The sequence below is a fragment of the Talpa europaea genome, assembly GCF_964194135.1.
Source record: "Talpa europaea genome assembly, chromosome: 1".
Classification (NCBI taxonomy): Eukaryota; Metazoa; Chordata; class Mammalia; order Eulipotyphla; family Talpidae; genus Talpa; species Talpa europaea.
Window position 1 is genome coordinate 150,871,213 of NC_140073.1, and position 19,669 is coordinate 150,890,881.

The 19,669-nt window shown below is 49.6% G+C and overlaps 1 protein-coding gene across 1 annotated transcript in view; it reads right to left on the reverse strand.

The window, feature by feature from the left end:
* Window positions 1-643: 643 nt before the first annotated feature.
* COL4A4 (collagen type IV alpha 4 chain) overlaps window positions 644-19,669 on the reverse strand; it is a gene marked incomplete at both ends in the record, with an annotated part of 95,887 nt that continues 76,861 nt past the window's right edge. Inside the window, 10 exons of the mRNA XM_084227841.1 lie at window positions 644-907; window positions 1,734-2,020; window positions 3,638-3,826; window positions 4,767-4,883; window positions 9,581-9,706; window positions 13,463-13,570; window positions 15,589-15,744; window positions 16,999-17,112; window positions 17,204-17,332; window positions 18,743-18,814. Coding sequence (XP_084083967.1) covers window positions 644-907; window positions 1,734-2,020; window positions 3,638-3,826; window positions 4,767-4,883; window positions 9,581-9,706; window positions 13,463-13,570; window positions 15,589-15,744; window positions 16,999-17,112; window positions 17,204-17,332; window positions 18,743-18,814 — 1,562 coding nt within the window. The remainder of the gene's footprint in view (window positions 908-1,733; window positions 2,021-3,637; window positions 3,827-4,766; window positions 4,884-9,580; window positions 9,707-13,462; window positions 13,571-15,588; window positions 15,745-16,998; window positions 17,113-17,203; window positions 17,333-18,742; window positions 18,815-19,669) is intronic.

Genomic DNA, 19,669 nt, shown 5'->3' on the forward strand with positions numbered 1-19,669 from the left:
CACGTGTGATGTGTTTATGCTAATGCTGCCTCTCTGGAAAAGAGCGTCTGTGAGCCTTCCTGACATGGGGATGAGCTGTGAGCCGACTGTGTGGGCTTTGTTTTGTTTTTAAATCTCCCTGGGTCATGGTTTTACAATTATTTAAAGTGCATGGAAAAATAAATTACAGGGGAAATCACTTTGAAATGTTGGAAATCTCTACTTTCTAGTTTCATTTGTTGGCCTGTTTATTTGTTCCTGTCCAACCCATCCAGAAGCCCAGCGCATTGCAGAGGAATTGACTTCAACTGTTGGGGCTGCTGGGAACCAATGAATGAAGTTTTCAGTAATGTCATTTGTGATCTGGCCTTTGTCGCCAACTTGCCTCCCTGTGAACTGGCATTTATTTAAATACAGCCAGCTCTTCCCCCATCCTCCGTGAAATAAGAATATCTGTGCTCCATCTAGATGGATAGGTCCAAACAGGTCCTCAAGGGTAGCCTCGGCTTCATCTGACCGGAGCAGAGGCAGGACATACAGTGCTGTGGGAATAACCCTGTTGACACAGCAGGCCCTTGCAGACTGCATCCGAAATGCTCCAGCGAGTCTTCTGCACAGCCTGGCCCGCCTGGAAGTCTCCCGGCGCCTGCGGGGGTCGCGGGCTTCAGCTCTGCTTCAGGCAGACCTGGCACCTGCTGGTTTTCCAGCGCTGGGCCTGGTTGTCTTTCAGGGTGTCCGGTGAGGGGGCTGAGGAGAACTGCAAGTCTGGCCTCACCACGGTCAGCCAGAAGCTGTACTTATTTGCGAAAAAGTGGCAAGTTCCCTGCCGGCCTTGGCACTCCAGGAACGGCGCCGCTCTGAAGTCCTCCAGGCAGCTGCCAGGGGACGCGAGGGCCTGCCCTCCGCCCTGGTCCCCGGCGCCTGTGTGCTGCCGACGACAAGGGAAAAGTTAGGGCCCGACCCGCACCAACAGCCCCAGACCCGTCCCGTCCGCGGTGTAGCCTGACACCGGACCTCACCTCCTGACATTACTCCAGGAGGAGCCAACTACAGCCGGCCAGGAAAGAAGGGGTGGGCGTGAGTGGGGTTCACACCAGATCAAAGTGCTTTCACCCCCGGGTGAGCACATCCATTTTCTACATGCCACCAAGACATACAAGTTGACAGGAAAAGAGAATGGCCTAAGGGGCTGTAGGGTAAGGTAAAAAAAAATCAGGCTTTTCTGCCCTCCCGCCATTAGGATGGATGGTGGATCCCCGCGGTCCTGAATGCATGCCTGACGGCGGGCACCTGGAGTGGGGTGTGGGCATGCGTAAGTGGGTGCACCTGGGCTGAGAAACTGGGCTTATAAGGGTGGTGTCATAAGGGTGGTGCTTCTGGGGATGCCAGAAGCAGAACGATGAGAAGAGCAGAGAGCAGAGAAGCAGAGAGAACCGAGAGAAGGCAGCAGAGCCCAGGAAGAGTGAAGACTTGCTGGGGGCTGGAGAGGCTGGGAGGCCTGCCAGCCTCCCGGCCCCCCGGTTCCCCTGCCTGCCGTGTACCTGGTAATCCCAATAAAAGCCTGAAAAGCCACCGAGGGCTCCAGGATTCTCTCCTCCACCCCATCTGCTCGGGTCGTAGAGAACCTGCTCTGTGCCCTTCGTGCCACTACAGGGGGCCTCACGCCCCCCCCAACTGCGCCGTCTCCACGGTGGCGCCCCATTACTGACCCAGAAGGCAGGGGTGGGGTGGGGTGTGGGGGTGCAGGGGCTCACCATCAGGAAGGAGTACCCGACCCAGAGGCTCCTCCAGGCCGGCGGGCACGGCGGGATGGCCTGGTCCTGGCTGTGCACCGCCACGGCCTGCGCGGGCGCCTCGCACACGGCGCAGCGGCTGACGTGCGGGCGGATCTCCTCCTCCGACAGCGGCCTGGCGGGCAGGGGCGCCGCGCTGGCCAGCCAGTAGGACCTGTCGTTCCTCCGGGCGTAGTGGCACACTTGGTGGACGTTACAGTAGGCGAAGGGCAGGGTGCTGAACACGGGGAGGCAGGACCCCGCCTGGCCTGGGGGTGGAGGGAGAGGCGTGTGGGTGCCCGGCCGCTGCCCGCGCGTGGGGCGTGGAGCCTCTGGCCCAAGCCCACGTCGGTGCCATCGGTCATGATCGTGCAGTCGCTCTCGCTGCTGAGCCGACCCGTGAGCCAGATGTGGAGGCAGACAGAGCAGCCGCACAGCCACCTCGGGCCTTGTGTGATCGACCGACGGGCACTGGAAGGCGGCTGAGCCCCCCGTGCATGAGGAGCGCCGGGCTAGGCAGCCAGGGCGGGAACTGTCCGCTGTCAGCTGGGCCTGGCCCAGGGGAGGGATGGCCGGCCCGGGGTGGCTGGTGGCGGCCAGCACGGCAGAGGGGACGGCGGCCAAGGGAGCCGACGGTGCGGGAGCGGGGCTCTCAAGGAGCCGGAGGACTCCACGTCCACGGGCGGCGGGAAGAGGATGTCTGTGTGTCTGTCCGTCTCAAGGGCGTGCAGGACAAAGCCAGGACAAAGATGTGGGCTCTGTCAGTCTTGTGGAGGAGTTTAGATTTCAGGCCCAGAGCTCTGCGGAGCGTTGCAGGCTCACCCTTGCTACACCCGAGCAGGAGAGGCAGGGCTGGTGGCAGAGAGGCCAGGCAGGGGCGCGGGGAGAGCAGTAAGTGCATTAAAGGCAGGAATCATTACATGGTCCTTTCCCCAGCCCCCTGATGGGGAAGGCCCTGGGTGAACCCAAGAGAAATGGAGAGGGCTTGGAAATAGCTGCCCCCCTCGCTGGGACAAGGCCCACCTCGCCATCAACTGTCCCTGCCGGGGACGCCCCTCTGCCCATCCCACACCCCTTTCGTCTTGAAAAGAGTGTGTCCAGGGCCTCCCTGGTGGAGCAAGGGGTTAAGCACCACACTATGAACTATCCGCAGCCTCTGCAGCAGGAGTTTGATCCCCACCTGGCCAGGGAGCTACCCACATGGCGCAGCAGACCTCTCCTGTCTCGCCCACTGCTCCCCTCAGCAGTGTATTTCATCAGTCTGCCTGTTCTGCTCCCCACTCTGTCTCTGGTGAATCCTCTCAGCCCCCACATCGCTGGCCTGTACCCCATCTCTTGTATGCATAAATAAATTTAAAAAAAGAGAGAGAGAGTATCCAGCCCCAGAAACTTAAACCCAAGATGGAGTCAGTTCTGGCAGCTTACAATCTACTATTGAAAACTGTACCAAGGGGTGATGTGATGTCTTAAATCTGTGATTTAAGAACAAATTGGAAAGCTTTGGGGAGATGGCGCTGACAACACCCCACAATGGTCAGGGTCCGTCCAGACGCCATGTGACGTATAAACACAGGAACTGACTGTGCCGCGATGACCTCACCCACCCTTGGAAGTCAAAACCGCTTTCTGGATCAGAGTCGTGTTTAACTTAGACAGGAAGACTCAGTTTTCAAAACCAGCAAGTAGCCGGACAGTTATAACCCTAAGCCAGAGGAGCTTCCTTGACACCCATGGGATCCTGGGTTTAATAGAATTAGTTAAGAATTCACAAGAGAGTAAGAAAACACCTCACAGACAGGCGTGAGGGAGGACGATGAGCCCAACCTGTAAAATCACCCCGAAGGGCTGCTAGTAAGCAACGGACTCGGCTGGCCGGAGGCACCTACCCAGGTCTTGGTTGTGCGCTTTCTCCTGCCCCTCCAGGTAGAGCAGACTGTAGCCCGTCCAGAGCCGGGGCATGCCGCTGGGGCAGGCGGGCTCTGTGTCCGTCTGACTGTGCAGAACCAGGAGGAAGCCGCCGAGGTAGCCGGGCCCCCATCCTTTGGGCCCGGGATCTCCAAGGGGCCCTGGAGGGCCTGGAGGAATAACGGGAAAAAATGAAAGCAGTTGCAGGGGTTCAGAGAAGACACTTCTGTGCACCTCCTTTCCAGCTGTGCTCTGAGACAGAGGCGCCACCCCCAGGGGTGCTATTTGCTCCAAGCCAGTTCCAGGTGAACAGGCTACATGACCATCAAATTACAGAAGAGACTAAAGCCCTAAACGGAACGGGGGGGGGGGGGCAGTAAAAGGCCAGCGGGGGGGGGGGGGGGGACCCTGGAAGACGGTAAATGCTGAGACGAGGCCTGGGTGGCGCCATCCCTGGGAGCTCCTTTCCGCTCCTCAGGCGGCTCCTCGCAGAGGAGATGGGCCAAGTCGGTCTTTCTGTACCTCCCGACCTCCCCTGTGGTCCTGGCACTTCGCTCCATCCTAAGCAAAGCCAGGGCCCGGGATCCACGACTCGGGAGCTGGAAGGAAGGGCTTGTTCTAGAATCCTTGTTGGCAGATGCTAAAGGAAGAGTCTAGAGAAATCTAGCGGGGTCTGTCTGCTTTGCTGCCTCTCGGGGCTGGTTCTCTGAGGAAGGGCCAAGGAGCTGTTTTTTCAGTACATGTATTTTAAAAGGACAGACTTACTAGGAAAAGAAAGAGACGCACCCGCGTAGTCTCAACGTGAGCCTCGCCCCCCATGCCCGAGGTCTGCGGGGCAACCCGGCTCACCCGGGAGCCGATCCCAGAGCCAACGCCAGGCTGGCCGGGGAGAGGGAGCCGCTTTGGGGGCTTGACTGGCTCTTGCCAGGGCTGAGCATTGAGCATCCCCCAGAAGATGGGGCTGCAGTTCCTGGGGTTTCTCAGCCTCAGTCCCTGGTAGCTCCTATCTCGGGCAGCTGCTCTCCCAGGATCAGTTTGGAAAGTTCAGAGCCCGGGACAGTCCTGGGATCTACCGCATCAGAGAAAAGAAGAAAATCTGAAGCTCCTTACCTGGCGCTCCCGGGCAGCCAGCTTCTCCCTTGTCACCTTGGCGTCCGGGAGGCCCGGGGGGGCCAGGTCGGCCATCCGCACCCCTCCTGCCATCCAGGCCCGGCTCGCCTTTGCACCCTGCAGAGAAGTTGCTGGTGGCAGCTTCGGCCCTGCTGGCACTGACGTGAGCCTCATGCGGGCCTGGCCAGCTGCATGGACTCATCTGCCCAGCACCCGGAGCTGGCCGGTGGGGTCAAGAGGCTCAGCCAGTGACCGGGGAGAGGCCGATGAGCTGGTAACAGCAGACGACGGTGCAGCCCACACCGGGCGGGCGCGGGGAGCGGGGGTTGAGAGAGGTTTTCCCCTGTTTTTCAAACTTTGGTATATTTAACTTTTTTTATATTGTAATTTTTTATATTTTTTATATTGTAATTTTTTTGACGCCTGAGTGAAGGAATGAATAAAGTTCAATAGGAGTCACCTGGGGATCAGGTGAAGTTTGGAGCAAGAGCAGCAATTCCCACAAGTAGCCCTGTACTGAGTGTGCACAGAGTGCCCGGTGCACCGGTCACCTTACAAGGAGCACCGGGCTCAGTCTTCGCAACAGCGGTCGTGGGTGGACACTCACCCCAGGGCACGGGTGGGGAAACTGAGGCTCAGCAAGACCTGGGGAGGGGAGCTGTAGGGTAAGTAAATGATATCAGGCTTTTCAGCCCTCCCGCCATTAGGATGGATGATGGATCCCTGTGGTCCTGAATGCATGCCTGATGGCGGGCCCCTGGAATGGGGTGCGGGCATGCGTAAGTGGGTGCACCTGGGCTGAGAGACTGAGCTTATAAGGGCGGCGTCGTGGGGACACCAGCAGAACCACGAGAGCAGCAGAGAACAAGGCCACCAGAGAAGGCCAGAGAGCCCAGGGAGAGTGAAGACTTGCTGGGGGCTGGGAGGTCCTGCCAGCCTCCCGGCCCTCCCGCATCCCTACCTGCAGTGTACCTGGTAAATCCCAATAAAAGCCTGAAAAGCCACCGAGGGCACCTAGGACTCTCTCCTCCTTCACCCGTCTGCTCGGGTCACAGAGAACCTGCACTGTGCCAATTCTTGCCGCTACAGGAGCCCAGGGGCGGGGCGGGGCGGGGCGGGGGCCGCATCCTCCTGGCCTGGCGGGAACTTGGGCTGCAGGGCTTGGGCGTGCTTGGAGGACCTCGCCCACCGGGCTGGCTGGTCCCCAGACACCTGAGGGGCTCTCTGTGCTCAGTCGCCTTTGGCCAGCTGCGATCTCCTGGTCTGGGGACAGACGCTGTCACGGCCCCCTCACCCCTCAAGGTTTCAGGTTTACCTGTTATCCTCACTGTCTCCCTCCAGCGCCCTCGCTCCTCCGCATCCCTCCCTGGTCTCTCCCCCAGTCTCCCTCTTTCCACCTCTGCAATCTCCCTCCACGCCCAGTCTCCCTCTCCCTGCCACAAATGAGGCCCCAAAGTCACCATTAAGTCAACGAGGCTCACTCAGCAGCTTCCGTTCTCCTCCACTCTTGGTTGGCTTCTTAAGCGGACGGGGCGCCCCTGCGGGTGCAGAGCAGGGAGGGCCCGGCCCCTTGGCTGGCGCGTGATGCCTCCCAGCTTCCTTCTCTCACGTGGGCCCCTAGTCAGCATCTAAGGTGCAGCCCCCGCCCAAGAGAACCTCAAGGCTTTACAAATCCTCTTCTGTCCGGCCAGCAGACACCTCCCGCCTCCCTTGCTTGTGGCCACCAGTGGCCTCTGCCCCCCACCCGCTGCCCCCAGGGCTTCCCGGCTCCCTGGTTGTCATCACACTTTGGTGGTGTTGGGCTGTAGGGGATCTTTACCTAGTCGGGTGTGAAGATGTGCTTCAGCGTCATAGATTTGTAAACAAATGGTAAATTAAAAACATTTGATTTTTAAACAAGGAATAAAACTACATCGAAGACAGCCCTCCGCCCTGCAATGGAGTGACTCCTCTGAGGGAGTCGCCTGTTGCCTTGAGGATAAACACCCGCAGGATATGGCGTGCAAACCAAGAAGGAAACCCTGTTTGTGCTCCTCACAGGAGGCCCCAGCCCGGGAGGGTCCCCAGGAAGGGAAAGTGTAGAACGAAGAGCCGCGTGAGGGGGAGGCGCTGGCTAGTGTGGCAGAGGGCCCTTCGCAGACACCTGTTCAACTTAGTGAGGCTGTTACCCACTCACTAGGCAGGAATAAGCCAGAAGTCTGATTTTTTTTTTTATGTGATTCTCAGCTGCAGCACTTGGTTACCATATCAGCTGAGCAATAAAAGGGTTTTGACGGGAACCTAGGAAGAGCCAACAGTGTTGTGTGAGTGAAGAAGAGGCTTCCTAATGCAGCTGCCGTCACAGCCAGACTCGGGTTGGGGTAGGCTCCCCTCATGCTGTGCGAGAAGAATCCCCTTCAGAAAAAGACAACGTGCCCACGGTGACCTGCCAGCCAGGGCTGGTCCATTTAAGGCTCGAACCCTCCCCCAAGCCCCTCTCGTGACCACATATTTCCTACAGATTCGAAGATCTATTTTTGTTGTGCTTTGCCAGTTTGTTTTCTTTGGTTATTTATATTCCACAAACAAGAGAAACCACTTTCTGACAGTTTCACTGAGCATAATCATCTCAAGATCCTTGTTGTCCCAAAAGGCATGATTTCATGCTTTTACACAGCTGCATGGTATTCCACAGCCTCCTTACCCAGCCACTTGTCATTGGTTGCCCCGTGCCCTGGCTGTGTGGATAACGCTGCTGTGAACAGAAGTCTGGATCTTTCCAGAGTACACGCTTCATCTCCTTGGGGTCATTATCTGGCAGTGGTATTTCCACTTTCATTTTTTGAAGGAATCTCTGTTTTCCACGGAGGTTGCACCAAACTACACTCCCAACAAGAGTTGGGTGCGGGTTCCTTACACTCCACATGCTCACCGAAATTTGTTTTTCATCTTTTTTATACAGACCATTCTCCCAGGGGTGAGGTGATCTCTCCTCGAGGTTTGGTTTGCATTTCCTTTCTAAAAAGTGATGTCCATATAGTTTCATACGCCTGGAGGCCATCTGAATGCCTTCTCTGAACAAGTGTCTATTTAGGTCTTTTGCCCATTTTTTGAGCAGGTAGTTTGGTGTATGCTGCGGAGTTTATAGTTAAGGTTTCTCAAACTTGAATGTGTATATGAATGTCCCATGCATCTTGTTACAAGGCAGATTCTAATTCTGCAGGTTTGGAGCATGGCCTGAGCTGCTGCTGGTCCACAGAAGGTGCTGGAAGGAGCACAGAAGCAGCGGCTCTCAGTCACCAGGTCAATCCGCCCATCAGTGCCCCTGCCACCTCCCTGGTGGACAGGAAGCCTTTCTCTGGAGGCTCAGCAGCAACGCCCGCCTACGGGGTCTCCACAGTCCTGCCCCTGCCACACTGAACTCACCCCCTCCGGCCCGATCGCCTAGTGCTCTTTGCTGGTGACTCCTCAGAACACGACATACCCTCCCATTACTTAGAGATACTTAGGTTTGTTCTGCCCGCTCTTTCTGCCCGGAGGTTGTAAACCCTGAAGGGAAGAAACCTTTCTTAGTCCCATTTGTATTGTCTGCGTAGCCTAATAATATTTTTTAAAAGTAGAGGGAATCTGGAAGTATTTACTGCGCTGAACTGGCAGAATCCCATTAGAGGCCACACCCACTGGAAAGTCCTTTTTGAAAGGTGGGGGCTCTCGCAGAAACATGTGCAGAGAGGCGGCCTGGCTTCAAACGGAGCTTGAGCAAGGCCTCACGCAATACTTACAGTTCCCGAGAACGTGGCCCTTGCAGCGCGCGCCAAACAAAAAGAAAGTGAAGTCACATCTGACTCAATTCCCAGGGCTCAAGGGCTGGGAAAGGAAGTTGCTACCAGCAACACCCAATTCATTTGGTGAAATAAAAACACAGCAATTCACCAGGTGCAGACTTCAGAGAGCCTGCACCGAGGAAGGCCCGCGGCAGAGCTGGCCTGGACGCCACTGACAAGTGACCCACCGGGAAGCTTGTCCTTGGCTACTTGGGTTTGGGAAAACGTGAGAAAAGCAGGTGGTGATTCGGTTCTATTTTTTGACACTGAACCAAAAAGCCCTCAGCCAGGCAGCAGGGGAAACGGAAACATGGACGGCCTCATGCCTCTAAGGCTAATCCACCCTCGGGTCACCTAGAATCAAGGGCACTGCTCCTGCTTGGAGGAGGCCAGTGACCTCTAGGTGACCGGCCCTGGGTCCCTAATCTCTTTGTAAACTACTCATTGCATTGGGAATAGGTGAGGAGAAAATAAACCACTTGGAGAACTTCTATTTTTTTAAAGGGTGGTTGGTTTAAAAACTTAAATAAGGCCCTGGGATCCTGCCAAAGATGGAGCAAGGCTCAGGCCCATGGGTTAACAAGGCTGCAAGTGCCATAACCTCGAGCGACCCCCGCCCCCCCCCCCCAGCCATGAATACACCTCTTCCTCCTCTCCTGGAGGCTATTTCTGTTCCAATGAGCCAACTCAATTGCTTTTCATTCAAAATCAAGTCAAAAGCTATTAATGACTATTACTAAGAGCCTCTCATCTGTTGTGCTAAGAGGTTTCAAAACCTCCAGTCCAACGAAAGATTAAACAGGAGTTCAACGCAAGAATAGGAAGGATGTATCGATCCAGTTTGTATATGATGTAACCTCTGGGGAAATGTATAAAAAATCTATAAGGAGAAGGAGATTTTCTTTGCTTCCTCACTTGTATTGGAGGCTCTCTATGAAAAAATACATAGCAAAACTCCTAGATTTCCAGTTCAGCAATATATGGGGAGATTAGGAGTAATCAGGCCCTTACCTGGTCCGGGGGGGCCTCTTGTTCCAGGGAATCCTGTGGTTCCTTCCGGTCCTCTTGGGCCTGGCACCCCAGGAAGCCCGGGAATCCTGGGGCAGTCTTCTGGGTCTGCAGGTGGCCCTGGCTCCCCTGGAATTGGAATCAGCGCTTGTGTGAAGGCTGTGGGCCAGCTCCTCCCCCATGCTCCCTAGACGGGCTTCTCACATGACAATGATATGTTGGCAAGAATGATCCCCAGTCCAGAGGGGAGCCCCAGGAGGGGTTTCTGTTCACTGTGGGGAGCATGACAATGCCCTGGAAAGGATATTGTTCAATGAATGAATAAATGAGTGAATGGATTAGTGGGTGGGATATCAGGAAACAAAAAAAGCAGGCAGCAGTGAAGGTCGGCTCAGACAGCAACCACCACCCAGTGGTGGACTGGGCTACCCACACTTTTTTTTTGCATAGAAGACCTGGGTTGCAGGCCACAGGTGCGAAGGGTGAGAGGATTCACCAGAGACAGAGTGGGGAGCAGAGCAGATGGATCTACTGAAATACACTGCTGAGGGGAGCAGCGAGCAAGACAGGAGAGGTCCGCTGCACCATGTGGGTAGCTCCCTGAGTGGGAATCAAACTCATGCCACAATGGCTGGGGCTAGCTTGCTAGCACTGAGACTTTAACCTCTGTGCCTCCAGGGAGGCCCCAACTGCCCTCCTTTGAACCACTTTTTACTGGGGTAGCAGCCCCAGGAGGCATCAGGAGAGGTGCTCGTGGGTTTCTATACCCAGCTTAATGTCCCTCTCATTCATTACTCCACACTGCAGCCACGTGGGCGTCCACTGTGTCCACTACTCAAAGAGAGAGCATTTGAGGGGAGTGACTGTCAAATCAAGGGCACGCTGGCATTATCCCAGGGAGCTATAAAAATACTGATGCCTGGGTCCTTGCCCCAGAAACACTGGTTTAATTAGTAAAAGACCTGACTTGGGTAGTGACCGCAAGCTTGGTTGACCATAAATCCAGTTGACAATAAATCCAGCTGACAATAAATCCAGCTGGCATGAACTTTTCAGAAGCACTGGTGCCGGGATCCCAGCTACACTTATTAATTAGGAATTTCTGGGGGTGGGACCCGGGTATCAGCATTTTTTTAATTCTCCAGATGATTCCAGTTTCCTCCAGGACTGAGAAGCATCATTGTGAAGCTGTTGGTGACCCAAATTTGTGAGTCAGTGAGTGTGGGTTGGGGGTGTGCCCGACTAACATGTTCCCTGGTGAGGCTGCAGGCTGTTCTCACTTTGAGAAACACCCCTCTAGACACTGGACAGTTTTTCCTTCTTGATTACATTCACATCTTTACAATACTTTTTTCTAAAGTTTCATTCAATTCAGCTGGATTGAACTGAATTGAGTGACACTGAGTTGAATTCAATTCACTGAATGCTGTGCTGAGTGATTCCCTTCTCAGTGCTTCCAACAAGCGTAGGCACTGAAATGATAAGGTGGCAGGCAAGAAAACTTAGGCCGAGGTAAACAAGGTCACATCGAAGGTCACACAGCAAACACTTGGCAGAGTCTGGACGAAAATCCAAGATGCTCTGGCTCCACCAACACCCCCAGTCTCCAGGCCACACTCTCAGAACTTGTCCTATCTGGGTGATGAATTCTAAGAAATGCAATTTATCTTAAGAAAAACTTATTAGTTATGATGTTCTTAGAATTCATGCAATGTGCAAACCAATTTTAAGAAGAGCAATGCAATGACAAAGCAGAAATTCCTAGAAGATGTGGCCACAATAAGGTTTTAATTTACATCGCACTAATGTGTCTGTGCAAATCGGACTTGAACTTTCTAAACAGTTTGGATTTTAAGCCCTTTGTGAAGCCACAGGCAGCTCCAAGTTGGACATATTTTTACAGTCTATACAGTTAAACATAAAACTTGGCTCTTCCACTCTGGGTGACTTGAGAACGATAAACATGGATATTTCCTATTTTTCCTGAATCAGTTGGTGATTATTGTGGTAATTCACCAACGGTGGAGTGGAGGCAGGAGGTAAGGGACAAGCTGGGGTGGGGATCTGGCTGGTACTTTCATATTTAGCACTTTGATGTGCTAAAGATGACAACGCACTAGAGAGATCATTTTAATTTCTAAGTATGAACACTTAAATAGCAGAATATTTTGAAATTCTGATTCTGCTTTTCTGCACTTTTTAACAAACCAAACACTGAAAGAAAGGGGCTGAGGCATCTATTCTAGGGGCCTAAAAATAAAATAAGGCATCCGTAGCCACGGCAACTTTCACGAGGGCTAATAACAGATGCCTGGATAGAACAAATATGAAAATTCCCAATTTTTCTTTTCTTCTTTTGAAATTCTTTTTATTCTCTTTGAACATGCCAGGCACAAAATAATATATTGCTCTGGCATTGTGGAGAATGAAGGGAACAATTAGTTGAAAAGAAGAATGGCATTTTCTTTTCAACACAATGAAATCTGCCCTCTGAAAATGGACTTTGGGTGGGATAGGAAGGCTTGTCCCAGCCCCATACTGGGTTAAGGACTGATCTTTTTATGTTGTTGATAGTGATTATTTTAAGGGTGCCCAATGTATTTATGTTGTAGAATTTATGAAAGAAACTACACTGGTATGTGCAGCAGCATTTGACAGAGAAAGCTCTCATACTCCATGCTTGAATTGAAATTACATAAGCTAGGCATGTACACTGTCTTGACAACCTATAATGAGGCTTGGCATCAGGACACTCTAATATGGGGTTACTTTAACTGTAACAAGGATGCAAAGGCAATAGAACCTAACATAATTGCGGCACCCCATCTGTGAAAGTGTAACGAAGTTTAAGTCACAGATACAGCGAAAAAACGCAAGTGCAGAAATGACTGGAAACGAGATTTAGAGGAAATTATTCACAGTTATGCTTACCTTTGGAACCTGCAGAGATTCAAAGCTCAATTGAAGAAGCCACACGTTTTCATATGGTGGAAAGAGATTTAAATGTGTGAATTAGGACAAAAGTGAAATGGTTTGTTCGAGAACATCAATAATCATTTGAGCACAGCTTCAAAGGCAAGTGGAATGACAGCAGCTTATTTACATAAAAAGTCCACTTTGATGCTCCTAACAAGAAAGTCCAAGTTGATTTCTTAATAGATATACCCTAATTCAACGTATATAGAAATTCTATGCATTTGAAGATTTCTGCAAATTCCATATGAACTTGCCCAGGTTTAGACGCTGTGCACAGAAAGAAAGAGAAGGTGAAGCCAAGTGTACTTGGCCCATCACACACCTTGTTTATGCCTCCGAAACTAGCCTGCAAACTTAGGAGACTAGACAAGTCCAGATGGACCCCACATTACCATGATATTGACCTGGGATTGTGAAAGACATTCCTTCTGTCCATCTCAGACGTGTGTCTGTCTCCTTTCCAGCTCAGCCTTGGCTAACTCTGACCCTCCAATGAAAACATGTTGTCTCTGGAGCTTAAATTAAGTAACTTTTCATAGGAACTAATGTACCTTCCAGAAAAAAGAATTAAATAAAAAGATCTAGGTAAATCAATGGGAATTCAGAGACAGAAATTGACTCTACAACCCTCACATAGAAGAATCAAATCAGTCTGCCTCTTGTGTGAGGGAACCCAGAGTTATATTTACCCTAAGGAACATTAGATGTAAAATCGACTCCTAATCTTACTGACTCTGATCATAAATATTAATACATGAAACACAATACTTTTCAACAAATACAATTTTTGTTTCAGAAAGGACTTAACTCATAAGAATTTGTTGGTAACTTCAGAATAATTTAATGGCTTCCTGGAAGATGATCATCATCGAGGATGACATATAGAGGCAGCTACATGGAGAAGCTTACCTGGGGGGCCTGGGGGCCCTCGAATGCCTGGAGATCCAGGTAAACCCTTCTCTCCCCGGGGCCCCGGAGTTCCCTGTGGCCCCTGTGGTCCCGGGAATCCCATTGGTCCTAAAAGGAACACATTAAATTGAGGGCACTGGAATGGAGCCATATATAGACAATGAAGGCTTGATTGCATTCAGAAGTTCCCCCAACAAAAAGCAGGATAAAGTCTGCCTGGGAGTCCAAGTTCATCTCTCACTGTTTTCTGTCAGGCTGAGATGAGCTGCCTCTGTCTGAAGGAAATGGTGACCCATGAACACAACCAAGGGAAACGATTTCACAACCAAGAGAAAACTAAATTACAATGCAAAGCCCGTGATCCTGGGTTTCCTCTGTAGACAAAGGGCTGGGGCGGAAGGGAAAATAAGGAAAGGTGCTTTGCTACCCGAGGACAGCCTGTCTCCCAGCCCTGAGTGCCTACTCTCTTCCTCACTCTGTTCCAGGCACCCCAGTCATTTAGTTCCTCACACTCTCTGTTCCTCTTTTCTTTTCCATCCATGAAGTCTCCCCATTCTGTAGAGTTCATCAAGCTTCACTTCCTCCAGGAAGCCTTCCCAGGAATCCCAGCTGAAGTTCAGTTACTTAGTGACAAGCTTCTACAGAACAGACCCCTTCACTCGGAACACACATTCGGATTGGTACATCTGTTAGAGTGAAAACCTGGCTTTCCCTGTAAGACACGCTACCTAGTAAGAGTGGGCACTGTCCAGCTTTGTTCACTACAGTTATTGTAGGTGTCTCATTCATATGAAGCAGTAAACTGAGGACACTTCCTGTGCCTTCTCACAGGGAAGCACTCTGCCTCCTCCTGCCCACTGCCATGGGAGTTAAGAAGCAAGATTAGGGCTCCACCAATATTTATAACTTTGGTAAGTCACTAATATTTATATAGTTTGATATTTTCCCAATCTTGAAGTTTATTCCCGGGTGGGGGCTCATTCTCTAGGGTAACATCTGGTGAATTATTAGAAGAGGAACAAGGTTGTATCACTAGTCGCCCCCCTTCTCTTGGTGACTAGAGTGCTAGCATGTCTTTCCAATTCTGGGGTTCAATAATTGGAACCCCACATACATACAGATTCCTTAAAATTGATTTTATTGCTAATAAAGGTAAAGAGAGCTTTTGGGCACTGTTGTACAGGTTGTGCCCTGCACAATTCCAGGGATGTCATTGGCACTCTAGTCATGACAGCCCCATTATAATTTTGATCTCACCTCTACCCTAATATTTTGACTTATTTCACATTTGATTCTGAAGTCAGGCAGGTTGCTAGTTATTTGGTTCCTGAAAACGTGAACATTTCCTTCTTTAGTATCCAGAAGTCTTATTTATATATAACATCAGAGGGTTAAAATGGATAATCATTATTGGTCCTTCCTCAAAAAAAAAAAGTTCTGTGAACCTAATAATTCTCTAAAATCTTAGAGACCAAAATCTAGTATCCCTTAATATTAGCAGTTAGATAAAAAATTAATTAAAAATAAAATAGCTTTTAATGATGGAAGAAATTCAATAGAGGGGACTTTCGTGAATATCAAAGAGCAGTCAGCAGTCTAAAACACCTGCCCAATACAAAACCCACTAATCACATGCAACCCTTGGACCTTGAAATTGACAAGTCCAAACTGACTTGTGCTTTTACTGTAAAACATAGACTGGACTTCAAAGACACGACTTATTTGAGAGCGGAACTAGGTTTGTACAGTCAGCCCTGAAAATCCCATTGATTATCTATGTTAATTATATGCTAAAATAATATTTGACTATGTTACATTAAATAAGATAAAGTATGAATGTTATTTTCACTTGTTTATTTTTTTAATGTGACTGCCGCATGTTTTAATAACATTTGTAGCTTGCATTATATTTCTGTTTATCACATAAGATGAACTTATTTCTTCTTTTTACTTGTCCTTCTTTTACCCAAACTCTAAGACTCTGGGCATATCAGGACATTTTGGAAATGCAGTCACTGTTTCCATAGGAAGTAGGAATGACCTCCCAGTGGCACAGCATTGCAGCACCTTCAAGGAAAGGCATGGAGAGTCTTCTGTACTATTTAAGGAACAACTTGAATTTTTACCTTTCTGGCCATCTTGTCCGTCACATCCTGGGAAGCCTTTGTGTCCTGGAGGGCCCGGTGGACCTGGGGGGCCAGGTGGCCCCGGCAAACCACAGTCACCTGGTTCCCCTTTCTGAAGGTCAACACTCCCAGGGGGACCTGGAGGCCCAGGAGTTCCTGCCACAGGGAAGAGGTAAAAAGACTCTTTAAAGACAAATGCATGCTGCCTGCCTGAGTGATTCTTAAGGAAAGTAACTTAATGGTTTGCAAACCAGGAATAGAGGGAATTCAAAGAATAAAAGAGTCAGTATTATCAGAAATGAAAGAGTATGTCTCAAAGAACCAGTTGAGAAATCGTGTGGTCTTCAGTTGCTGTTCAACAAAAAGAACATTGTCTCTCCTCCCTTCAGAGTCATTCCTTCTGGAATTATCAGCTTATGATTATATTTACATTGCCATCCCACTGCTTTGGATGGATGGATGGATGGAAAGTGGGTAAGTGAATAGATGGATGGATGGGTGGGTGGATGGATGGATAGGATGGTAGGTAAGTTGGTGGGTGGTTGGATGGATGGGAGGATGGGTGGAAGATGGACAGATGGATGGATAGATATACAGATACACAGGCACGTTGGTGAGAGGCTTTTGAGAAAGTGTGGTTGATGGAAAGAAATATTCATTCAATTAAATTTATGATCCTGTTTGAAACCAAGTATCTAAACATAGGGGTTGAGCGCAAATTATATTTTACTGTTTTAACTTCTCCTATTTAAATTCTATATTTATTAGCACATTTTAATTACTTTTATTTTCCACAATATAAAATTATATGACATTTGAATCCCACCTTTACAAAACCCCTAGGGTTTTAAGGACAGTGGGTTTGTCACTTAGAAGAGCTCTAGTAGGAAGGCGGTGATCTGTTTACGAGACTGCATGGAGCCATGCTCTTCCCACCCCCTGATCAGCTCCAGTCTGACCCTGTTTTGTCTGATATTGTCTTGGGTGGTCTGTCTCTGAGAAGTGATGAGAGGGACAAAGTGTACTGTCAGAAGCACATGAAGGTCATGTTTCCGTGACCTTCCAGGCCTGCACCCAGCCACTCTGGGATAGTGGCAGTGGTCCATGTGGCAGGGGCTAGAGACCAACAAAACAGATAGGACTCCCTCCTGCAAGCCGCCTTTGAGACTGTGGTCAGCATCAAGCCAAGGGGAAGTCTTGCTCTGAGTCAGCACCTGTACCCCCAGACAAGAGTGGGCTGGAATTCTAACAAGGTTGCTCTGGTCCTGGGCATGGTCCTGAGGGCCCATCACTACCCATCTCTCCATCCACCAAACTGATGGGCCTGCCAACGTGCCACCTCCCTGCAGAGCTGGAGGCATCTAAGAAAAGGAGCACCACCCCCCATCCTTGGCTCTGACTTTCTCATACCTCTTGGACCACTGAGGCCGGGAGGTCCCTGATCTCCAGGTGGACCTGGGTGAGGAATATCACCCTCCGGAGCTCTTCCTCTCGCACCTTTGGGACCAGGTGGCCCACGTCTGCCTGAGGAACAAATTCAGACACTAGTCTCATTGTGTCTGGGAAGCGTGGACTTAGCTATTGACAGAGGAGCAAAATGAATGCTTTTTCTCACCTGGTGTCCCGGGGGGGCCTTTTTCTCCAAAAGGACCTGGAGGAGAAATGCCTGGGCTTCCTCGGTCTCCTGGATCTCCTTTCAACCCTGGTGTCCCCATTGGGCCAGGTGGGCCTATTGCATGCAAACCTTAATGAAGATAACAAGGAAAAGAGCATTAGCACAGAGTCTGCCGAGGTGCCTGGAAAGGAACTACTTCCAAATTGGGGTGTGGCAAGACAGCTGGTTCTGTTGAGAGCAACCACTGACTGCACGATCTCCCTGGCTCCATTTACTCTCCTGGCACCAACACACCAGTCAACCACAGGTGTTTATTGTGATTGCCAGGTTTAAGAAATAACAGCTGAGTGACTCACCCTCCAACCTCTATGAGGGAGAGTGAAAATAAGTTAGATCCAACAATAAGTAATATGAATGAACTGGTTTGAAAGTCAAGGTGGAAACTGGTGGGTAAGTAGAACTCATGTGGATTTTCACGTGGACTGAGGACACCACTGGTGTCTTAGAGGGGACACAGATTTTAGCAGACTATTTGGAAGAGCCGCGAGAGGAATCCTAGGTGACCTAAATGACTTCTTGATTTTCCAAACTGAGTCAAGATTTTGTCTCTTTTCAACAGTTATTCAAACCTACTAGCACCAAGTCAACTCCTTCCCCTGGGTCCCTCAAATCCTCCTGTTTGATTTCAGCTACTTTGTCTGATTGTGAGCTATTTGTCTGAGAAACAAATGTGCACTGTATTAAAATAATGGAATAAGTTAAAATGCAGTTGTTGATGATCAGCCTATTTGTGATATAAAAATAACAGCAATTTGTTCAGGTAATTTGTTTTAGCAGCAGGCTATTTGAGGGATGCTAAAAGCACTAATTTGAGCCACGTGGTCGTGCTTGGCATGACTACACTTAAAACAATACAAAAAAGAAACCCAACTATTTATTTGTTATTCATAACATTTTGAAATTTAACTCCACCTAAGCAATTATTCAGAGCATTTCAATAGACAGTTCCAAGCAGTATCAACAAAAGGCCCTGCAACCAGTCATTCCTTTTTAGAATATTCTCAAATGGCATTTTTATATAAAAGTCATATTCAGCAAAAAAAAAAAAATGTTCCAATCAATCTGTATCTCATAGCTAATCCATTTTCTCAGTTTTGAAGCCCCAATCTTGTAAAGTGAGAGGACACTGGGGCAGCTCATAGTCAACTGACAGCAGCTCAGTTTCTTGAAAATGTTTCCTCTTGGGCTTCTCTGCTGGTACAGGGAAAGTCTCAGCACTATCAAGCTCTCCACATCCACTGCTGCATGAATTTGAGCCCCAGTCAGGGAGCTACCCATGTGGCACAGCGGACCTCTCTTGTCTCCTCATTGCTCCCCTCAGCAGCGTATTTCAGTAGATCTGCCTGTTCTGCTCCCCACTCTGTCTCTGGCCAATCCTCCCACCCCCCGCAACTGGCCTAGACCCCAGTTCTGGTATGCATGAATAAATAAAAATAATATCTTAAAAAAGAAAGTAAGAAAGAAAATGTTTCCTCTTACCTGCAGCACCTTTAGTTCCTTTCTGACCCTTTAAGCCATGCAGGCCATTCAGGCCTGGCGGCCCAGCGGGACCTGAAATAAATCACAGGCCCGTGACCCTCAGGGAAGACCAGGCACTGAAGTTCACTGGCCCCACCTGCTAGGCTCTGTCCTTTTCTGAGGGCACAGTAAGATCCCACAGTCTAGAGGTCATCATCAGGGCCTAGTCCATGCCAGTGGTTATTATTTAACAAATTCATTTAATGGATATTTTCTGCTAAGACAGCTTAAAGCACTTTTTTTTTGGTACAACTGTTGATTTATGACCCTACCATGATCATCTCTTCTTCCAATGAGATACAGAATTCTCACCAGTCTAGAATTACTGAATCTTGGTATAAGAAGTGACCCTTTCACTACATGCAAAAGGATGAAGCTTGACTACTACCTCACACCATGCACAAAAGCCAACTCAAAATGGATTAAAGAACTAGACATAAGACCTGAAACCATAAAATATATGGAAGGAAATATACGTGAAACACTACATGACATACACCTCAGTAACATCTTTACAGACACATCACCCAAAGCAGTGATAGTGAAGGCAAAGATAAACAGCTGGGACTACATCAAATTAAAGAGCTTCTGCACAGCAAAAGAGACAGTAACCAAAATAAAGAGACACCCCACCAACTGGGAGAAAACTTTTGCACACAACACTAATGATACAGGACTGATCACAAAATTATACAAAGAACTGATGAGACTCAACAAAATAAAGTAAATAATCCAGTCAAAATTGGGCAGAAGAGCTAAAAAGAAACTTCTCCAAAAGGGAAATACAAATGGGCAACAGGCATATAAAAAAATGTTCAACATCACTTGTAATCAGGGAAATGCAAATCAAAACTACCATGAGATACCACCTTATACCAGTGAGAATGG